Here is a 19,763-nt window from a genome sequence, read left to right as displayed (position 1 = left end):
ATAAGCATATATCTTCATTGTCTTGATAATTTTTTCTAGATAACAATAAAAAACTTCACATAAATTGATATGTATAGCGCCTTCTTTCGGTCATAATGATATCAATATATTTGATTCAGGGTTACAAGATGAATTTCCGGATCCTCCTATGTGTTTTGCTACAGTATGAGGTGATTGTATTTGCATCAGGTCAGACATTCCCGATAGTCAACACTCCTTCCGGTCCAATCAAGGGAGTGGTCGTCCCTACCCTTGGAAAGGATATTGTGCAGTTCAGAAATATTCCCTACGCAAAACCTCCAGTTGGCAATCTCCGATTTGAGAAACCACTTCCGGTAGAACCATGGACAGAAACACTCGACGGAACTGTTTTTGGTCCCTCTTGTATACAAGATAAATCTTTTTATCCGGAGCTTTGGGAAAATATGCCAGAAAATCCGGAATTAACTGAGGATTGTTTACAGTTAAATGTTTACGTACCTGGATCAGTTTTAAATGATGTGAAGAAACCAGTCATGTTTTGGATCCATGGCGGAGGTTTTATATTGGGAAATAGTTGGGAATCTGACGGGTCACTCATTGCAATGAAAGACGTTATCGTAGTAACCATCAACTACCGTCTAGGATTATTTGGATTTCTCAGTACGGGAGATACGTCACTACCAAGCAACTTTGGCCTTTGGGATATGATTGAAGCCTTGAAGTGGGTAAATCAAAACATAGCTTCATTCGGGGGCGATCCTGAATCTGTTACAATTTTTGGCGAATCGGCAGGTGGTTTTGCTGTGTCATACCTTGCTGTGATTCCAAGTACTGCTGGTTTATTTAAGCGTATCATACCTCAAAGTGGATCTGCTGTAGGATTTATGGGTATTGCTCCAAATCCCGCAGGCGTTGCAAATGCTGCGGGGAAAGCCCTAGGATGTATAGCTGACGAAAATGAAGATATCAGTAACAAAAATCTGATAGTTTGCCTCAAAACCAAAAGTGCCGACGAGTTGTTAAATATTCAACAGAATCCAGGAATTCAATATACAGACACTTTTTCTCTTTTACCTCAGATCTGGCCCATTATCGATGGAGAATTACTGCGGAGGTCACCTTACGATAGTTTAAATTACCCGGATTCTGAGGAATCTTCTTACTTTAGGTCTTTAGATATGATGACAGGCACGACCAGCAATGAAGGATCCCTGCTATCTATTATTATGTCTGAACTTCAAGAACCCATGGGATTTAACATTACTGAGGGTATTCCTACAACTGTTTTATGCGACGTTGTTGCTCCAACATTAGCTAAGGAAATGTTCAACGACGATACAGTCGTATCCGATTTACTTTGTAAGGAATATACGGCTGCCAACATCAAGCAACAAGGTAGAAACATTGCAAATCTGTATTCAGATGCATGGTTTAATGCTCCAACGGTGCAACTCCTCGAATTCCACTCAAAGCATAACAAAAACGCTAACACATATCAATATTTGTATACCCAAACATTGACCTTTCCTTATGCGATTCCTGAATACCCGTGGATGGAAGGAGCAGGACACTCGACCGAACTGGTTTACATGTTTGGCCCGAAAGGCATGAACGAAATGGACGCATCCTTGTCAACGAATGAAGGAAGGGCATTTACTGACGTCCTTGTTAATTATTGGACCAACTTTGCCAAATCAGGGTAAGACTCTTCTATTGTAACACATAAAAAGACAAATCAAATATATATGTAATAAAAGTGCACCATACAGCGATTTCGTCACTTGAGGTCTCTTGAAGGATGCGAGTGATGAAAGTGGGTGAAAATAGAATGGTTATACAATAAATAAATCTATTAAAAAAAGGACTAAATTGCGTTATACATTAGCTGCATCCTTCTAGAGATATTTTTTGCTGCAACGGGATAAAAGTTTAAAATCCAGAAGTTTGTTTTTGAAAATCAATATCGATCATAACTTGCAGCAAAGTAGGTACATTAACCCTTTAATCATATTTTGGAAAATTTTGAAATTTTGTGAATATTCTAAACCGGTATTTCTATTCCTCGTCATTTAGACGTAACATACAATGATAAGCTGTTAAACAAACAGTGTCAAAAGATTGAACAAAAGATGTATATATTCCCCGGCCGGGTGTAAATATAAGAGAAAAAATAACTGATCTTGGTATAAAGAATAAATGCGGCGCATTTTGATACTAATACCAGTTTAACAATAGGTTCATTTTCTGTTGAATTATTAAATGATAGAGAGGGACATCGCATAACATCAAAACAGATCTTAACCATTCTCTTGTTTACAATATTCATTTTAGACTTTATTTGCACAGGAATCCTAATGGAGATGGTTTAGTACAGTGGAAAGAGTTCACACCAGACAATCGGAACTATATGGAGTTGAAGTTCCAGCCGATACCGGGTCAAAACTTGTACGGAAAGAGGATAAAATACTTGTTACAGGAGATCCCTAACAAGCTCAAGAAAAATGTTAAAACAGAACTTTAGAATTTGAATTAAATAATGACTTGTGTATTGTTTGATATCTAGTTACCCATGTGAATTATAAATCACCAAGTAATGACATTCGACAGGAGTGTTTTAACGACTAAACATCGTCAATTAATAGACGACCACCAAAAGAAGTTCACGAAAACGTCAAAATTGTGGTAGGAAGAATTAAGATATATAATGTACTTGTTTATAATCATCAACAATCAATTTAAACATCGGTCGAAATTTCTTATTTCTTTTTCGGATACCACCATCCCAGTTGTTTTGTCGGTAACCACTGTGATATCATCTACACCTGTTTAAATCAGCTAGGGCGTGTTCTTTCACGCTGTATTGTTGTCCTTTCTGCTTCCAAGTTATAAATGTCCTTATGTATTACTAAGAGTGACGCGATCCGAATTCAAATGTAGTTTTTTTCATCATATATCTCTAATTTCCAAATACAGAGAATAAAAGAGTCATTTTTATTTTTAAAGTTCTATAACAATGTATTTCCTGTGAAAAAATCCCAAGAAAACAACCATAACAAGTTCATAAAAACAAACTCAAAATATTTATGATCATTGACTCATGTACTCATTTGATTTACAAATAATTCAACAATACAATGAAAAACAAATTCCTTAAAATATCAAATAATAATAAATATAATGTTTAATCACTTACCTTGTATTGACTTTGCAGGAGAGTTTTTGATATAAAAAGCAGCTTGTCAATGAATATTTTTATAATTTGTTGAAAATATGTAAAATCAGCATTAGATTTATTGTCTTTTTGTTGCTCTTAGTGAAGTGATGTTGCTTCAAATTCATTATTAATGTCATCTCCGAAAACAATATATCAGAAAGTAGAAATCTTCCGATATTCAAATGTTCAAAGTGAAGTGTCTGGTAAAGTGTGTCATTGGTCGCCATACTGAAACGAAAACACGTTTCGAGCCCGTTCTTCTATGCGGAACGAAACTGTGCCACTTGCATGCCGTTACGAGCGGATAAAAGAAAGCGGCCATGTATACAACTAGACAGACAAGTTGCAAGTAAATATAGACAACGTGGACATATGAAATAAACACACAGGTAAACAGAAAACACTGCCTCTAACCGATAACACATACATAAACAGAGAAACACTTCCTGTTATATATGATACATCTGACCTTAAGACAAAAGTTTGGATTATAGTTTTGTTCATACGTTGGTAATTTTTTCAAACTCAACTTTTCATGCATTGGCGAGGTTGCTGGAGAATCACGGCAATCCGTACAGACAGGGTAACAAACTTCATTAATCAACTGCTGAGGAGATATCCAAGCTTCTTCCCACGGGTCACAAGAAGTAGTATAAGCAGAATATATTTGAAGGTTTCGTATCAATAACAGAGAAAGCGAATTTAAGGTAGTTAAATAGATACCTATAATGTTTCCTGTAAAGTCTCGATTAAATCTTCAATCTTGACAGGAAGATCATTACTGATTACATGTAGTTGTGTTATATATACTATCAATGTCATTACTTACCTCTTGAAGTTGTATGTATTTGAATTGCCCCAGCATACTAGCAATATAATCACGAATCACATGTATTTGAATTGCCCCAGCATACTAACAATATAATCACGAATCACATGTATTTGAGTTGTCCGAGCATACTAGCAATATAATCACGAATCACGTGTATTTTAGTTGCCCGAGCATACAACCAATATAATCACGAATCACAAGTATTTGAGTTGCCCCAGCATACTAGCAATATAATCTAGAATTACATGTATTTGAGTTGTACCAGCATACTTACTATTAATTACGAATTACTTCTATTTAAATTGTCGTTACACACTACAAATATCATTACTGACGACTCGTGTTATCGCGACTAAAGCTAGTGCCAGTATTAATGAATGCGCTGTTTCTCTACACGATGTTAATAGGATTGATGCGGGTTTCGAAAATCCAGACTATCATCATCATCATCATCATCATCATCATCATCAAAGATGCACGTTATTACTACCAACGTATTAGTGTAATTATTGATGTTGTCGTACTTTATGTTAAACGAATATTAAATAGTTTTAGTTTTTGATGTATATGCATTGTGTATTCAAGTGTTGAAGTTCTGTGTGACAGTGTTCTTCTTTTTGATATTTAAACGTTTTACTGTCAATATCAAAGAAAGACCTACTTGTGTCGATTATGAATAAGCAAACGTAGCAATTATTAACGCTTCATAGCATCCTTTAAAGTTTATCAGTAGAAGTAATATAATGGGAACAGTCAGAGATTAACGAAGGACAATAGAAATGCAGTAGAATAGCTTGTCCTTGTATACCATCCGTTCAATTAATCACTATCACTTACCTTGTACAGATAGAGACGTCTGCTAGGTATGAGAGTAATTCTTTGGTCTGTGACACAAGAGGTTTAGGATCATTTTAGCTAAGCGGACATGCATATGAGAAAAACCCAAACAAAAACGAATGTATCTACACGATTATACAAAGCAGTATGTAACATAATAAAGCCTGGTTAAACGAGTCAGAACGAATACACACGAAGGGTCTTCTATTCTGAGCGGTTGTAAATAGAATGCAGAAAATATATTGATGCTTGTAGGATATTGTGTTTGTGTCTTGGAATTTTTGTTTTATTTATTAAAGTTTCTTTCAAATGGAGATTCGAATTGATGTATCATTCTCTATGGAATAATGCAGCAAAAGTTGGAGACAACACCATGTGTTATGAATTCATTTCGTTGTGCTATTATTGACTGAAATTAATCCCTGCATTAAGAATATCACTTATTGCATGGTTATCGTCTTTATCGACATTCTGACATTAGACCTACCTTCAAACCCACTGGATGCAGAAAAAGGTTAATCGGAATATGTCACAAAGGTTATCATGCTCTCTTTCACATTTAGATGACACATTTTAGTATGTCGTTATTGTAAATATCTTGAAGGTCGTTAACGGTCATCTGCTACTGCCAGGAAAATGGCCTCCACCATTTGGCAAGCGTCAGAAAAGATTGTTTAGGATAAGATCATGAAAATGATAACCATTACCTAAGAATGGGTATTAATTCCTAGATAAATGCACATAAAAACCATACAGAAGAGATAAACAAATAAATCAAATAAATATCTTCGTGTGTCCGTAATACAACGTATTTGAATTAAGGCTCGATGATATGCCGATATTTTTTATTGAAAAAAATATTTTTCCCCAATCGCTTCTTCCAACACTTTAATATGTATTGAAAGACGTTTTTCTTCTGTGAGTCATTTTTACCATCCACTCAAAAATTACCGTGTTTATTCTAAAGTATTCCGCTTCATGAATTGGACATATACCAAAAGAAATTGAACTTGTACTTAGTTGAAAATAAAGTATCATTACAGTGCAACAACAAGACGAATAAATCATCGAGCAAAATTCAAATTTAATTAATTAAAAACATCGTGAAACGATTAACATAGCTACAAATAAAAAAACGTTATTTTGATTAGTGTATTTACAATGATAATTGTTTATTGTTTATGCTACATATGTATGTTATTACTTGAGAAAAGTATTGTCATAACCTTCAGAAATGATTGTTTCTATAGCTCAGTCTTGGCAGCGGACTGTATTTTGTTTGATATGTCCTGTGATAAGAACTTCATCCTTTTCTCGAACAGGTTCTGACCCGGACTTGGTTGGTACTTCAACTCTAGATAGTCCCGGCTACTAAGACTGAACGCTTTCCACGGAACCAGGCCATCTCCATTCGGATTCCTATATAGAATACAAGACTCCGTCATCAGTAATAAGATTCGAAAAATAAAGAATAAAGTATGATAGGTAAAAATCATGTGAATGATAGAGCTACGATTTACAAATAACGGTTTCATGATGTCCACTACCTTCATTGCATCAATAAACGGGTCAGTAGTTTAATTTGATAATGAAAGTAAAGAAGTATAACTATATCTTCTAATGTTATTGTTATGCAGATATTTTATATAAACAGGAATCTCTGCATGATGAAACATATAAAATCTATTTATCCATAATCGGAACTCCATGGTTTACGATCACTTTTGCTCTCTTCACCGTTGGAACATATTACGATGAAATTGAAGGTTCAAGCTCAGTAGTTTGATTGGTTCCATGAGAAACAAATTAACCAATCACAGACTGATACGCTCCCTCTGGAAATTACAATTACAAACTAGTCTTTACATCTTTTCCACAATGTGTCGCACACATGTAGTCTTTAATTTTGCCATGAAGTATTTAAGGGTGCAGAGAGCGAGTGTGATTGTAACCACTGGCGTATCGAAGACGCTATTTACCCTGATTTGGCAAAGTTGGTCCAGTACGTGACGAGAACATCAGTAAAAGCTCTTCCTTCGTCCGTGGACAAAGATGGATCCCTTTCACTAAACCCTGTCGGACCAAACATATACAACAACTCGACCGCATGCCCTGCTCCTTCCATCCATGGATAAGTGGGAATCCAAAACCAAAAGTTCACTGCCTGAGTATATACATATTGATATGTGTTTGGAGACAGTTTATCCTTCGCATGAAACTCAAGAAGGTGCATCGTCGGAAACACAAACCATGAATCCGCAAATAGATTTACAATATTTCGTGACTGTTGTTCAAGGCTGTCAGAAGAATATTCCTTACAAATTAAATCTGATGCGACACTATTGTCATTAAACATCTCTTTAGCTAATGTTGGTGCCACAACGTCACATAAGACAGGGGTTGGTATACCTTCTGTCATATTGAATTTCATAGATTCTTGAAATCCCGCCAAAAACATCGGCATTAATACTCCTTCGTTATCAGTCGTACCTGCAAGCAAATCTAGAGATCTAAAATATATAGATTCTTCCGAGTTCGGATCATTCAAAATGTCCAAAGGTGGCCTTTGAATCAGTTCTCCATCAATAACTGGCCAAATTGTTGGTAAAAGAGAAAATGTTCCAAAATGTTGAGTCCGAGTCCCAGGATTCGACTGGGCTTGTAATAATTCATCGGCTGTCTTTCTCTTGAGGCAATCCCTTAGCACATGATTGTCAATATCGCTGTCTTTGCCAGCTACACATCCAACTAATTTCCCTATAGATTTGGCAAATTTTACGGGATCTCTTGTAACACAATAGTATGCTATAGCAGATCCGCTTTGGGCAATCATGCGTTTGAATAAACCAGCAGTATTTGGAATTATACCCAGAAATGACACAGCGATGCCTCCGGCCGATTCACCAAAAATAGTCACAGAATCAGGATCGCCCCCAAATGAAGCTATGTTTTTATTAACCCACTTCAATGCTTCAATCATATCCCATAGTCCAAAATTGCTGGGCATTGTTAAGTCTCCCGTGCTAAGGAATCCAAATATCCCTAGGCGGTAGTTAATAGTAACTACGATGATGTCTTTCATTGTCAAAAATGAGGCATCATAGCCCCAACCATTGAAGAGTACTAATCCTCCACCATGGATCCAAACCATCACTGCCTTGTTGGCATTGGTCGAAACATCTCCCGGTACATAAACATTTAGATATAGGCAATCTTCACTCATCGCATGATCTGTATTTTCCCCTATAGCTGACAGGAAAGATTTATCCTGCATACAAGAGGGTCCAAAAACAGTTCCATCAAGTATTTCTGTCCACGGTTCTATCGGAAGTGGTTTCTCAAATCTAAGGTTACCAATTGGAGGTTTCGCATACGGAATGTTCCTAAACTGCACAATATCCTTTCCAAGAGTAGGGACGACCAGTCCCTTGATAGGACCGGAAGGTGTGTGGACTGTCTGGAAGGACTGGCATGATGTGTAGAGTATCATCGTGAAGCTAACCCACACGCAAAGTAACAGCTGGGATGCCATCATTTTATCTTAAATAACAAAATCTATAAAACTCTACGATGAATGTTAGTAAATATATAGTTATTTTGTACTTGTTATCAGATATATACTGAAGTCGTGTATATTCAAAGGTATTGAAATTTGACCTTTTCAGTATTGGACTACAATTATCTGATCAAAGAAATATATTATCTTATTTTTGAAGAAAGCTTACAAATAAGTATGTACATAACGAATTAATAAAAGTACTGTAGGATATTCGTTTTAACTAACTATTTTCATAGACAACGCCAAATCATGTTAAAATGTTCCCTATTTTGCTCGTTCATTGCCTGTTGAGAGCCAGTGTGTTTAACAATGCATTGGTATATGTGATCATTAATGAGAATGGTAAATGAGGAACCACACCTGGTAAAATCATTACTACAAAGTATAATGGTATTCTTAAGCTAAATTTTGTATTATTACCAACTCCATGTTTTCTTTTCCTACGAAAATATAATTATTTACTAGATTTTTTTCTAACATATTAAGTTAGCAAGTTATATATATATATATATTTATAACCAAGGATTCCATTTCTTGAATTCATTTTATTATTTACGGGTACTGATAATATCATTGACTTTGAGGTTGCGACCTTTACAAGAACCATTTTAACGTAGAAGGTATTGTTTCCGTTAAAAGTACCACGAAGTTGTTAGTGAACTAATATTACTAACTATTCTAATTTGTCTCTGTGTAGGCTTATATAATCACTTAACAGTTCGTATCGCGGACCCTGAACTATTTCCAATGGTAGTTTGTCTCCGTCCTCGCGTATAGATACCATGCATATGTTGTTGTTGAACACTATATGTAATTCTATGGTGACTTTCTCTGACTTATACAGCTGGTTGATACTAAAAAGTAAAATTCGCTATCTAATGACTCCTTCAAAGTATTACTAGTCAGTATTGCTATGTTAATAGATTGTTTGGCCAAAGACACATTCATAAATTTTGTTGTACAAGCAATTTAGTAACACTGCAATGCCTACTTAAAAGTTCACATGTTACTGTAACAGACAGAGACATATGAGGTATCTAATAATGCAGTTATATCTGTAAGTCAACGGTAATATTACTCACCCAACGTACTTGTGGTATAGACGTCCGCCAAGCCAAGGAGCAGAGAGACTATCAAGTCCCGAGTCCTGCTTTCAACATGAATACCCTGATCATGCAACTTTTACGCTATATATATCACTGTTTGTTCATGCGTAACTGTAATCCCACGCCATTGTAAGAATTCATACTGGCAAACCATGTAGTGACATAACAATTACAGACATCACACATAAGTGAGCATTCAATCAGCAGTTTTAAACAACAACCACAATTGCTGATATTGAAACAAGTTCATTCAAAATGTCTCGTTTAAAACTATTTTTCATTCCTCACAAATTTATTGTTATAGATTAATTATCTAAAACAAATTTTGCACATGGTATGTAAAACCTAGTTTGCAGGTCATTTAAGGTAGAACATTCCCGTACCTGACAATGTAGAAGTGAAAAAGCTAGTCATACCTTCCATCTAAGTTACCAAATATCTCTCAAAAGCGGCGATTCTTCTGCACATGTATTGTAATTCAAAATTCGTCCTTGTAATTTTTGCGATACGTTATAAAACGGTAGCGAATGGCTGTATGGTGTGAGAGATGAACTTTTTAGATTGGGTGTAGGGTACATATGGCAATATGAAGACACCTTTACACCTGAAAATATCATAAACATTATCAACATTAGATTGTTCGATATCTTTAAACAAGAGTGTAGAGATAGATAAACTCATCTCCCAAATTTGATGATATCTTGAGATAATAAGTAAGTCTAACTTACGTACCTTATAGCTCGAAATACAGTTAGGAAGGTAGAACTAAGATGGCCTAAATCTACTTATGATGCGGTTCGGTTCAAGCTAATCTATGTAGGAATCCTGATGGTCCTGTGTGGGCTACACCTGTAGGTTCTAGGTGAACGAGTGTCTTTATTTTCTATGGATATCACGTGCTATGGACAGCATTGTCCCAGTATTGTACCTATTTTCATGAACATATATGTATATGTATGTCTCATTATACCCGATATCTGACTGTGTTCTAGGTGACTAATGTACGGACATCTTTGATCGTGCTGCCAGATAAGTTAATTATTCTTTATGAGTCTGCAATCCGGTACCAGCCTCATTGAAGGAAGTTCGACTGGGACGTTCTGATCTAGAAGTAATGACCAAACCTCTTGTGAGCGTCATTCTATCCAGACAGTATCGATTCACCGGAAGTGGCTGAAAATGAATGGATGAGCGTTAGATATGTGTATTTTATATATAGTGGCAAAATAGTAAAAATATGTGTACATTTTGCAGAATTAAAATTGTATGTATTGTATCGTAAAATTTTATGTCATTCCACACCACATTTGCATGATCAAGCTCGTCCGTTGTTAAAATCGGTCTAAATGTCTATTTCTTTGCGGATACCACAATTCCAGTAAATTCGGGAACCACTGGCTCATCTGACACCTGTATAAATCAGTTAGGGCTCGTCACATACAATAAAACATTCGAAAGTTAAAGTTGTATCATAACACTTAAATGACATAACATATTTTCATGGATTGGCGAGTTGCTGGAGAGTGGCGGCCATTCGTACAGATAGGCCCAAAAAGCCTTATTTGTGTCACTTCATCAATGAATTTATAAAATCTGCAAGCTTCTTTCTACAGGTCACAAGAAGTAGTATAAGCAGAATATATTTGAAGGTTTCGTATCAAGAATAGAGGAAGCGAATATAACGTAGTTCGATGGATACCTATAATGTTTCCTGTAAAGTCTCCATTAAATCTTCAATCTTGACAGGAAGATCATTACTGATTACAGTAGTTGTGCTATATATACTATCAATGTCATTACTTACCTCTTGGAGTTGTATGTATTTGAGTTGTCCCAGCATACTAGCAATTTAATCTAGAATTACATGTATTTCAGTTGCCCCAACATACTACCAATTTAATCACGAATTTCTTGTTTTTGTGTTGCCCCAACATATTACCAGTTTAATCACGAATTTCTTCTATTTGAGTTGTACCGACATACTACCAATATTATCACGAAATACTTGTTTTTGAGTTGTCGTTACACAGTACCAATATCTTTACTGATTACTTATCGGGACTAAAACTGATACCAGTATTAACGAATGCACCGATTCGCTACACGATGTCAATAGAATTGATACGGTATTCGAAAATCCAGACTAGTATCATCATCATCAAAGAATGTGTGCCGTCCCTGTATTTTCGTCACTTATTTATCGCAAACCATGTCAGCAGGTTATCTGATAGTGCATGCACAATATCAAAGATGCATCTTCTTGTGTCGATAAAGGATTAGCAAACCAAGCAATTGGTAATGATACGTAGCTTCCTTTAAAGTTTATCAGTCAATGTAATATAATGGGGACAGTCAGAGACTAAAGAGGACAATAGGAATGCAGTAACATAGCTTGTCCTTGTAAACCATGCGTTCAGTTACTCAATCACTATCAACTTACCTTGTACATATGGAGACATTACTCTTTGGTCTATAACACAGCGTGAATTTTAGGACAGTTTTAGCTTACACACATGCATATGCAAAACAAACAAACACATATATATTTTCACAATTATACAAAGCAGCATATAACATAAGAAAGCCTTGTTAAACGAGTCAGAACGAATACACACGCAACTCTTCTATTCTGATCGGTTGTAAATAGAATGCCGAAAAACCCTTTAATACGTTTAAGTTTGTAGGACATTGTTTTAATATCTCGGATTTCTTTATTAAGGTTGTTCTCAAGTAGATAAAGAAACATTTTTGAAATTATGTAAGCCGTATATACACAATACTTAAACTTGGTCTAGTTTATTTATGTGTGTATATTAACTTCACACCTGAGTGGGAGAGGGGTATTTCATCAAGCACCTCATCTCGAGATTCCTAGTATGGGCATGTGCAGCCAACCACATGCTCTCATAAGCCCAAATAATTATTACTTCATTAGGCACAAACCGAGGAGGAATTCTCTCCAGAGACCTGGTAAGATTGACTCTCCAGTTCAATCTATTATAATTTCAATTGATATGTACATCAATAACTATAAGTATATGGCATTATGTCTATTCATTGTAATTGTAGGCTTCTTCTTGTGTACATGAATAAACTTCCAAAAAGATCCCTACATCTGGACTTGTGTTACCAGACCTGAGTATATTTTATTATCTCTATTACTTGTAAACAACGAAGAGGATGTCAAATCAGTTCTACTTATACCAGCAATCCATTGAGGCCAGCTTAATCATTGTCTACAAGAAGACGACGCTCCAAGATATTGAGAGAAACATTTTATCTGTAGATGAGAATACTGTAGATTTTTATAAGAATAAAGCAAGTAATATATTTAGGGGATAGTATGCTTGTTTTATGCATAAACTCCAGTACACTGTATATGCATTTAAACAAACATGATAATGAATTTTGGTTTTGCATCCCGTGTTAAAATGAAAAAAAAATCCATTATATAATCTTCAGAATATGAATAAAAACAAGTAATTTTCGCAATATCAACGAAACTCAACAAAAACCAACACCTGTAAATTTTGTTCGAAACAGTCCCTCCCATTGTCTTGAGACTATCTAAACGTTCCTTTCAACTATAGATGACGTAGCAGCTCCGCTCACTTTCCTATCTAGTTGTCGATAGTTTTGGCGCGTGGTATGAGTTGAGGCATATGAAAAGGCTTGAAATATTTGTCTCTGTGGATTATCTGTCTAAATTGTTGTTTATATTGGTTTCTGGTGTACATGCCATAAATTCGTCATGTCTATCTCTGAATGTTCACTAAAATATATAGATCGATAAAACAACAAACACCGTGGACAGGTATCAACTAGAGATCATGATAGGAAACTCATCCGAAGTTCTCAATGTGTTTCTTTCAAATGGAGATTGGGATCTATGTATCATTCGCTATAGAATTATCCAGTTAAGCTATCGGGGTAATATTGACTGAACTCAATCCCTGCATTGAGAATATCATCTGCTGTACGGTTATCGTCTTTATCGACATTCTGACATTAGACCTACCTTCAAACCCACTGGATGCAGAAAAAAAGTTAATCGGAATATGTCACAAAGGTTATCATGCTCTCTCTCTCTTTCACATTTAGATGACACATTTTAGTATGTCGTTATTATAAATATCTTGAAGGTCGATGTGCATCATCTGCTGTAACCACAACTTTAAGTTAGCGACAGAAATCAGAAGTTTATTAGGGATAAGATCATGAAAATTCTCTAATGAAAGAAACGTTACATAACCATTACTTTAGAATGGATACTAATTACTAATAAGGACATACAAACCAGAAATAATGTCTTAGGAAGATAGAAACAAATAAATCAAATAAATATCTTCATGTATCCGTTATATAACGTATTTGAATTAAGGCTCTGTTGATATGTCGATATCTTTTTTTTTATTATTTCCCAATCGCCTCTTGTGTTCCAACAGTTTAATATGTATTGAAAGACGTTTTCATCTGTAAATCATTTGTACCATCCACTCAAAAATTCCCTTATCTATTCTATAGTATTTTGCTTCATGCATGGGACATATACCTAATGGAATTGAACTTGTACTTAGTTGAAAATAAAGTCCCATTATCGTGAAACAACAAGATGAATAAATCCTCATTTAAGTTTAATTCATCAAAAAATAATGGAATGATAAACATAGCTACAAATCAATAAAACGTTGATTTGATTTGTATATTTACAATTAAAGTTGTAAATAAGAAATCAGGCATGAAATAATCAAACAACATTTTCAAAAGCATGAATGCAAATATGTTCGTTTAAAGAAACCAAAACATGGTACTATACAGACATACCATTGAATGGCCTTGTTATTGTTCATTGTCAATCGGTACCTTGTGTATGTAAAATACCTAAGTAAAGTATTGACATAACGTACAGAAATAATTGTTTCTATAGCTCAGTCTTGGCAGCGGTCTGTATTTTGTTTGATATGTCCTGTGATAAGAACTTCATCCTTTTCTCGAACAGGTTCTCACCCGGACTTGGCTGGTACTTCAACTCTAGATAGTCCCGGCTACTAAGACTGAACGCTTTCCACGGAACCAGGCCATCTCCATTCGGATTCCTATATAGAATACAAGACTCCGTCATCAGTAATAAGATTCGAAAAATAAAGAATAAAGTATGATAGGTAAAAATCATGTGAATGATAGAGCTACAATTTACAAATACCGGTTTCATGATGTCCACTACCTTCATTGTATCAATAAACGGATCAGTAGTGTAACTTATTAATGAAAGTAACGAAGTATTACTACACTAATCCTGCTTTCTAATGTTAATGTAATGCAGATATTTTATGTAAACAGGAGCATGTGCATGATAAAATATATAAAATCTATTTATCCATTATCGATACTCCATGGTTTACGATCATTGTCGCTCTCTGCACCGCTGGAACATTTGGTTGGTTCTATTACAAACAAAAACTAACCAATCGCAGACTGATACGCTTCCTTTGGAGATTTCGATGGAGCGACACCCAACTTTATAGTCATTACAATATACCGGTATGCGACTTCGAGATCGTTTGATGTACACACGTAACCTTTTATTTTGCCATGAAGTATTTAAGGGGTGCAGAGAGCGGGTGTGACTGTAACCACTGGCGTATCGAAGACCCTATTTACCCTGATTTGGCAAAGTTGGTCCAGTACGTGACGAGAACGTCAGTGAAAGCTTTTCCTTCGTCCGTGGACAAAGATGGATCCCTTTCACTCAATCCTGTCGGACCAAACATATACAACAACTCGACCGCATGCCCTGCTCCTTCCATCCATGGATAAGTGGGAATCAAAAACCAAAAGTTCACTGCCTGAGTATATATATATTGATATGTGTTTGGAGATAGTTTATCCTTCGCATGAAACTCAAGAAGATGCATCGTCGGAAACACAAACCATGAATCCGCAAATAGATTTACAATATTTCGTGACTGTTGTTCAAGGTTGTCAGAAGAATATTCCTTACAAATTAAATCTGATGCGACACTATTGTCATTAAACATCTCTTTAGCTAATGTTGGTGCCACAACGTCACATAAGACAGGGGTCGGTATACCTTCTGTCATATTGAATTCCATGGATTCTTGAAATCCCGCCAAAAACATCGGCATCAATGATCCTTCGTTATCAGTCGTACCTGCCAGCAAATCAAGAGATCTAAAATAATTAGATTCTTCCGAGTTCGGATCATTCAAACTGTCCAAAGGTGATCTTTGAAGTAGTTCTCCATCAATAACTGGCCAAATTGCTGGTAAAAGAGAAAAATTTCCAAAATGTTGAGTCCCAGGATTCGACTGGGCTTGTAATAATTCATCGGCTGTCTTTCTCTTGAGGCAATCTCTTAGCACATGATTGTCAATGTCGCTGTCTTTATCAGCTACACACCCTACTAAATTCCCTATTGATTTGGCAACTTTTGCATGATTCCTTGAAATACCCAAGAATGCTATAGCAGATCCGCTTTGGGCAATCATGCGTTTGAATAAACCAGAAGTACTTGGAATTATACCCAGAAATGACACAGCGAAACCTCCGGCCGATTCACCAAAAATAGTCACAGAATCAGGATCGCCCCCAAATGAAGCTATGTTTTTATTAACCCACTTCAATGCTTCAATCATATCCCATAGTCCAAAATTGCTGGGCATTGTTAAGTCTCCCGTGCTTAGGAATCCAAATATCCCTAGGCGGTAGTTAATAGTAACTACGATGATGTCTTTCATTGTCAAAAATGACGCATCATACCCCCAACCATAGCCGAGTACAAATCCCCCACCATGGATCCAAACCATCACTGCCTTGTTGGCATTGGTCGAAACATCTCCGGGTACATAAACATTCAGATATAAACAATCTTCACTCATCGCATGATCTGTATTCTCCCCCATATCGGATAAGACAGATCTATTCTGCATACAAGAGGGTCCGAAGACAGTGCCATCAAGTATTTCTGTCCACGGTTCTATCGGAAGTGGTTTCTCAAATCTAAGGTTACCAATTGGAGGTTTCGCATACGGAATGTTTCTAAACTGCACAATGTCCTTTCCGAGAGTAGGGACGACCACTCCTTTGATAGGACCGGAAGGTGTGTGGACTGTCTTGAAGGACTGGCATGATGTGTAGATTATCATCGTGAAGTGAATCCAAACGCAAAGTAGCAGCTGGGATGCCATCTTTTTGTCTTAAATGACAATAATGAATATGTAGTTATTTTGTATTTGTAATCAAATTTATACTTCAGTCATGTATATTCAAAATTATTGAAATTTCACCATTTCGGTATTGGACTACATTTTTCTGATCTAATAAGTATATCATCTTATTTTTGTAGAAAGCTTATGAATTAAAATGTACATAACAAATGAAAAAATGGGCTATTCGTGTTCCAACGCCAAATCATGTTAAAATGTTCCCTATTTTGCTCGTTCATTGCCTGTTGAGGGCCAGTTTGTTAAAATTGGTATATGTGATCAATAATGAGGATGGTAAATGAGGAACCACACCTGGTATAATCATTACTACAAACTATAATGGTATTCTTAAGCTAAATTACGTACTATCACCATCTCCATGTTGTCGCTATTATTTTTAATTGTAATAAACTAAGTAAGCAAGCTTTTATTTTTTTCATATCCTAGGATTCCAAGTGTTGCTATCATTAAATTATGTACGGGTACTGATGATATTGACTTTTATGTCGCGACCTTTACAAGTACATTTCCCATTTTTAACCTAGAAGTTATTATTTCCATTAAAAGTATCACAAAGTTATGTGTGAATTGATATTACTAACTATGCTAATTTGTCTCTGTATAGGCTTATATAATCACTTAACAATTCGTAACGCGGAACCTGAACTCTTTCCTATGGTAGTTTGTCTCCGTCCTTGTTTATAGATTTCATGCATATGTTGTTGTTGAACACTACAATTAATTCTGTGGTGACTTTGTTAACAGCACATTTCTCTGACTTATACAGCTGGTTGATACTAAAAAGTAAAATTATTCTAGAACTCTCTATCTAATGACTCGTTCTAAGTATTACTAGTCAGTATTGCTATGTTAATAGATTGTTTGACCAAAGACACATTCATAAATTTTAATGTACAAGCAATTTAGTAACATTACAATGCCTACATAAAAGTTCCCTTGTAACATTGATAGACAGAGACATATGAGGTATCTAATCATATATGTAAGTCAACGTTACCATTACTCACCCAACGTCCTTGTGGTATATACGTCCACCACGTAAATATCAAGTCCACAGTAACTTAAGGGTATGATACTACCATAATCAAACAAACTCGCGCTTTAAAGCGACATCCGTTAAATTTTAAAATTATTTAAAGATCATTTTTCATCTTTTGAAATTGCTTTATATCCATATGAAGTAGTTGTGGACATGACAACAAAAACCACCAGCCACAAAAATCTGCAGTAATTTGATGTAATCCATAGCATCAAAAACAACCCGCTCCATATGCCTAATGAATACTTGTTTGGCCTTTTCCTTTTGTCAATCGACTTTGTACTGTATGGATCAAGGCACATCAAAATGGCCCTCAAACAACCCAAGAAATATATGAAGATTTCATGTCACTCAATAGACAAATGTAGAATGTTTCGCTTTAAACAGCGACGATGAGGTCAAGTACAGCATGTTTTATGTTGATGTATACAATTAGCGACAGTTTGATGAAGTAAACAGGTTCTTTGATTAGCTACAATGCACTAACAGTCAGAAATAGGAGAAAAATGAGTAATGCAAGATGATAATCCTGCAGATATTTGAAGCAAGCTAGTAGATTAATATTGAAACGAAACTACCTAAGATAGCTTGATTTATCAGGTCAGCCAACTGAGGGAATATTTTTATGATTTCATTCTCCGTATATTTTTTTCTTTGATTTAATTTTTACGAAATTCGCTTCAGTATAGTTCACAACCATATATTTGTATCGCCGTTTACCGTTTGTTGGAAAAGAAAACGAGTCTCCTGTCCGTTTCTCATACGTACTATGCGTCGCAGTTTTTGCATCCGATCTTGTATACGCATTCTACGACGTTCTGTTTTGGTGTTTGATCCTTAGGATGGAAATGTCAGTTTCGGAATCTTGTGAGTTTCATGGCTGTTTTAATACCATGATACCACGATAAATACTCTGAATGGTCGCTGACCGGTATTTGATGTAAGGGAGGGCTACCCGTCCACTAATTTTGTTCTTTTCCTTAATGTTTCTTCACTTAAATTTTTCTTTGCCCTCCCCACGTTCCTCGTTATTCTTTTACATTGCCAAACCAGTGTCCATGATGAGTACGGCTTTCCTTTTGTCTGCTGGTAAAATTAGTAGTGCTTTTTTAGCAATGAATCTTAACACAAACCTTTCAAGTGATATATTAGTATAGCCCGCCGAAAAAATAACGAAAATCTCGCTTTCGCGACTTTACATTGCAGTTGAAACAAAACAAATTATATTAATTAAACCAACTAGTGACTATTTTTTCTCTATGATATGATTTCTCCTTTTTATCCATAGCAATTGGTATTTAAAAATCTTCATGATGACCTTTAATCAGTCATTATCTTGGGATTTATTACCTTCGCCCTTTCAAGAAACTGTATTTTGATAAATATTGACGCTTACTTTTTTATTGAGGAGAAGCTATATTCTGTATATATTGCATATATACAAGGCACACAACAGAAACAATTCTTTATTACAAATAGCATTTTATACAAATAGAATATCTACATAAATGTATCACAATATAATTATATATATTTATACATATTTGCAAGAAAATACGACGATTTATATACAACTGTTTAGAAATACAACACCGTCTTACAACTGTAGTAAAGTATAATTAATTAATAGTGATATCATAAAATATTAATCTTTGTGACTTTTAAACAATGTGTTTACTGTTAAGAATATGAAATCACATACTGCTTTTCTGTTTGATTATCAGAAAAAATGCTTGTAAATAAAAACATTTAACTTCTATTTCAATCTATAATCATATCTTCTTTTGTTGTTGTAAATAATATTAACATCTGCGCTAGAGGGGAAGGTCTCAGTAACACAACATATCTGGTAGTGATGCAGAGGTAACAATCTGGATTGATCTTACCTCCATGAAAGTTACTTAATTACAAATAAATTTTTGTATGCAGATTTCAATTCACATTTAG

At 35.3% G+C, this 19,763-nt stretch overlaps 3 protein-coding genes across 3 annotated transcripts; 1 reads left to right on the top strand and 2 right to left on the bottom strand.

The window, feature by feature from the left end:
- The first annotated feature begins 128 nt into the window (after positions 1-128).
- Positions 129-2,503, top strand: LOC132546894 (fatty acyl-CoA hydrolase precursor, medium chain-like). The gene is made up of 2 exons (XM_060210622.1): positions 129-1,681; positions 2,329-2,503. The coding sequence occupies exons 1-2, from the start codon at positions 129-131 to the stop codon at positions 2,501-2,503; spliced, it is 1,728 nt and encodes a 575-aa protein (XP_060066605.1).
- A 3,606-nt stretch (positions 2,504-6,109) lies between these two features.
- On the bottom strand, positions 6,110-8,397 carry LOC132546906 (cocaine esterase-like). Its single transcript, XM_060210633.1, has 2 exons — positions 6,845-8,397; positions 6,110-6,284 (listed from the first exon to the last, which is right to left on the bottom strand). Exons 1-2 carry the CDS (start codon positions 8,395-8,397, stop codon positions 6,110-6,112), a joined length of 1,728 nt encoding a protein of 575 aa, XP_060066616.1.
- Positions 8,398-14,451: 6,054 nt separating this feature from the next.
- LOC132546907 (cocaine esterase-like) lies at positions 14,452-16,738 on the bottom strand. Its single transcript, XM_060210634.1, has 2 exons — positions 15,192-16,738; positions 14,452-14,626 (listed from the first exon to the last, which is right to left on the bottom strand). The coding sequence occupies exons 1-2, from the start codon at positions 16,736-16,738 to the stop codon at positions 14,452-14,454; spliced, it is 1,722 nt and encodes a 573-aa protein (XP_060066617.1).
- Positions 16,739-19,763: the final 3,025 nt, after the last annotated feature.

Source organism: Ylistrum balloti, unplaced genomic scaffold (assembly GCF_031769215.1).
Source record: "Ylistrum balloti isolate Yb309-2 unplaced genomic scaffold, AGI_CSIRO_Ybal_v1 Utg369920, whole genome shotgun sequence".
Lineage (NCBI taxonomy): Eukaryota > Metazoa > Mollusca > Bivalvia > Pectinida > Pectinidae > Ylistrum > Ylistrum balloti.
This window is presented reverse-complemented; position numbering and strand designations above follow the sequence as displayed.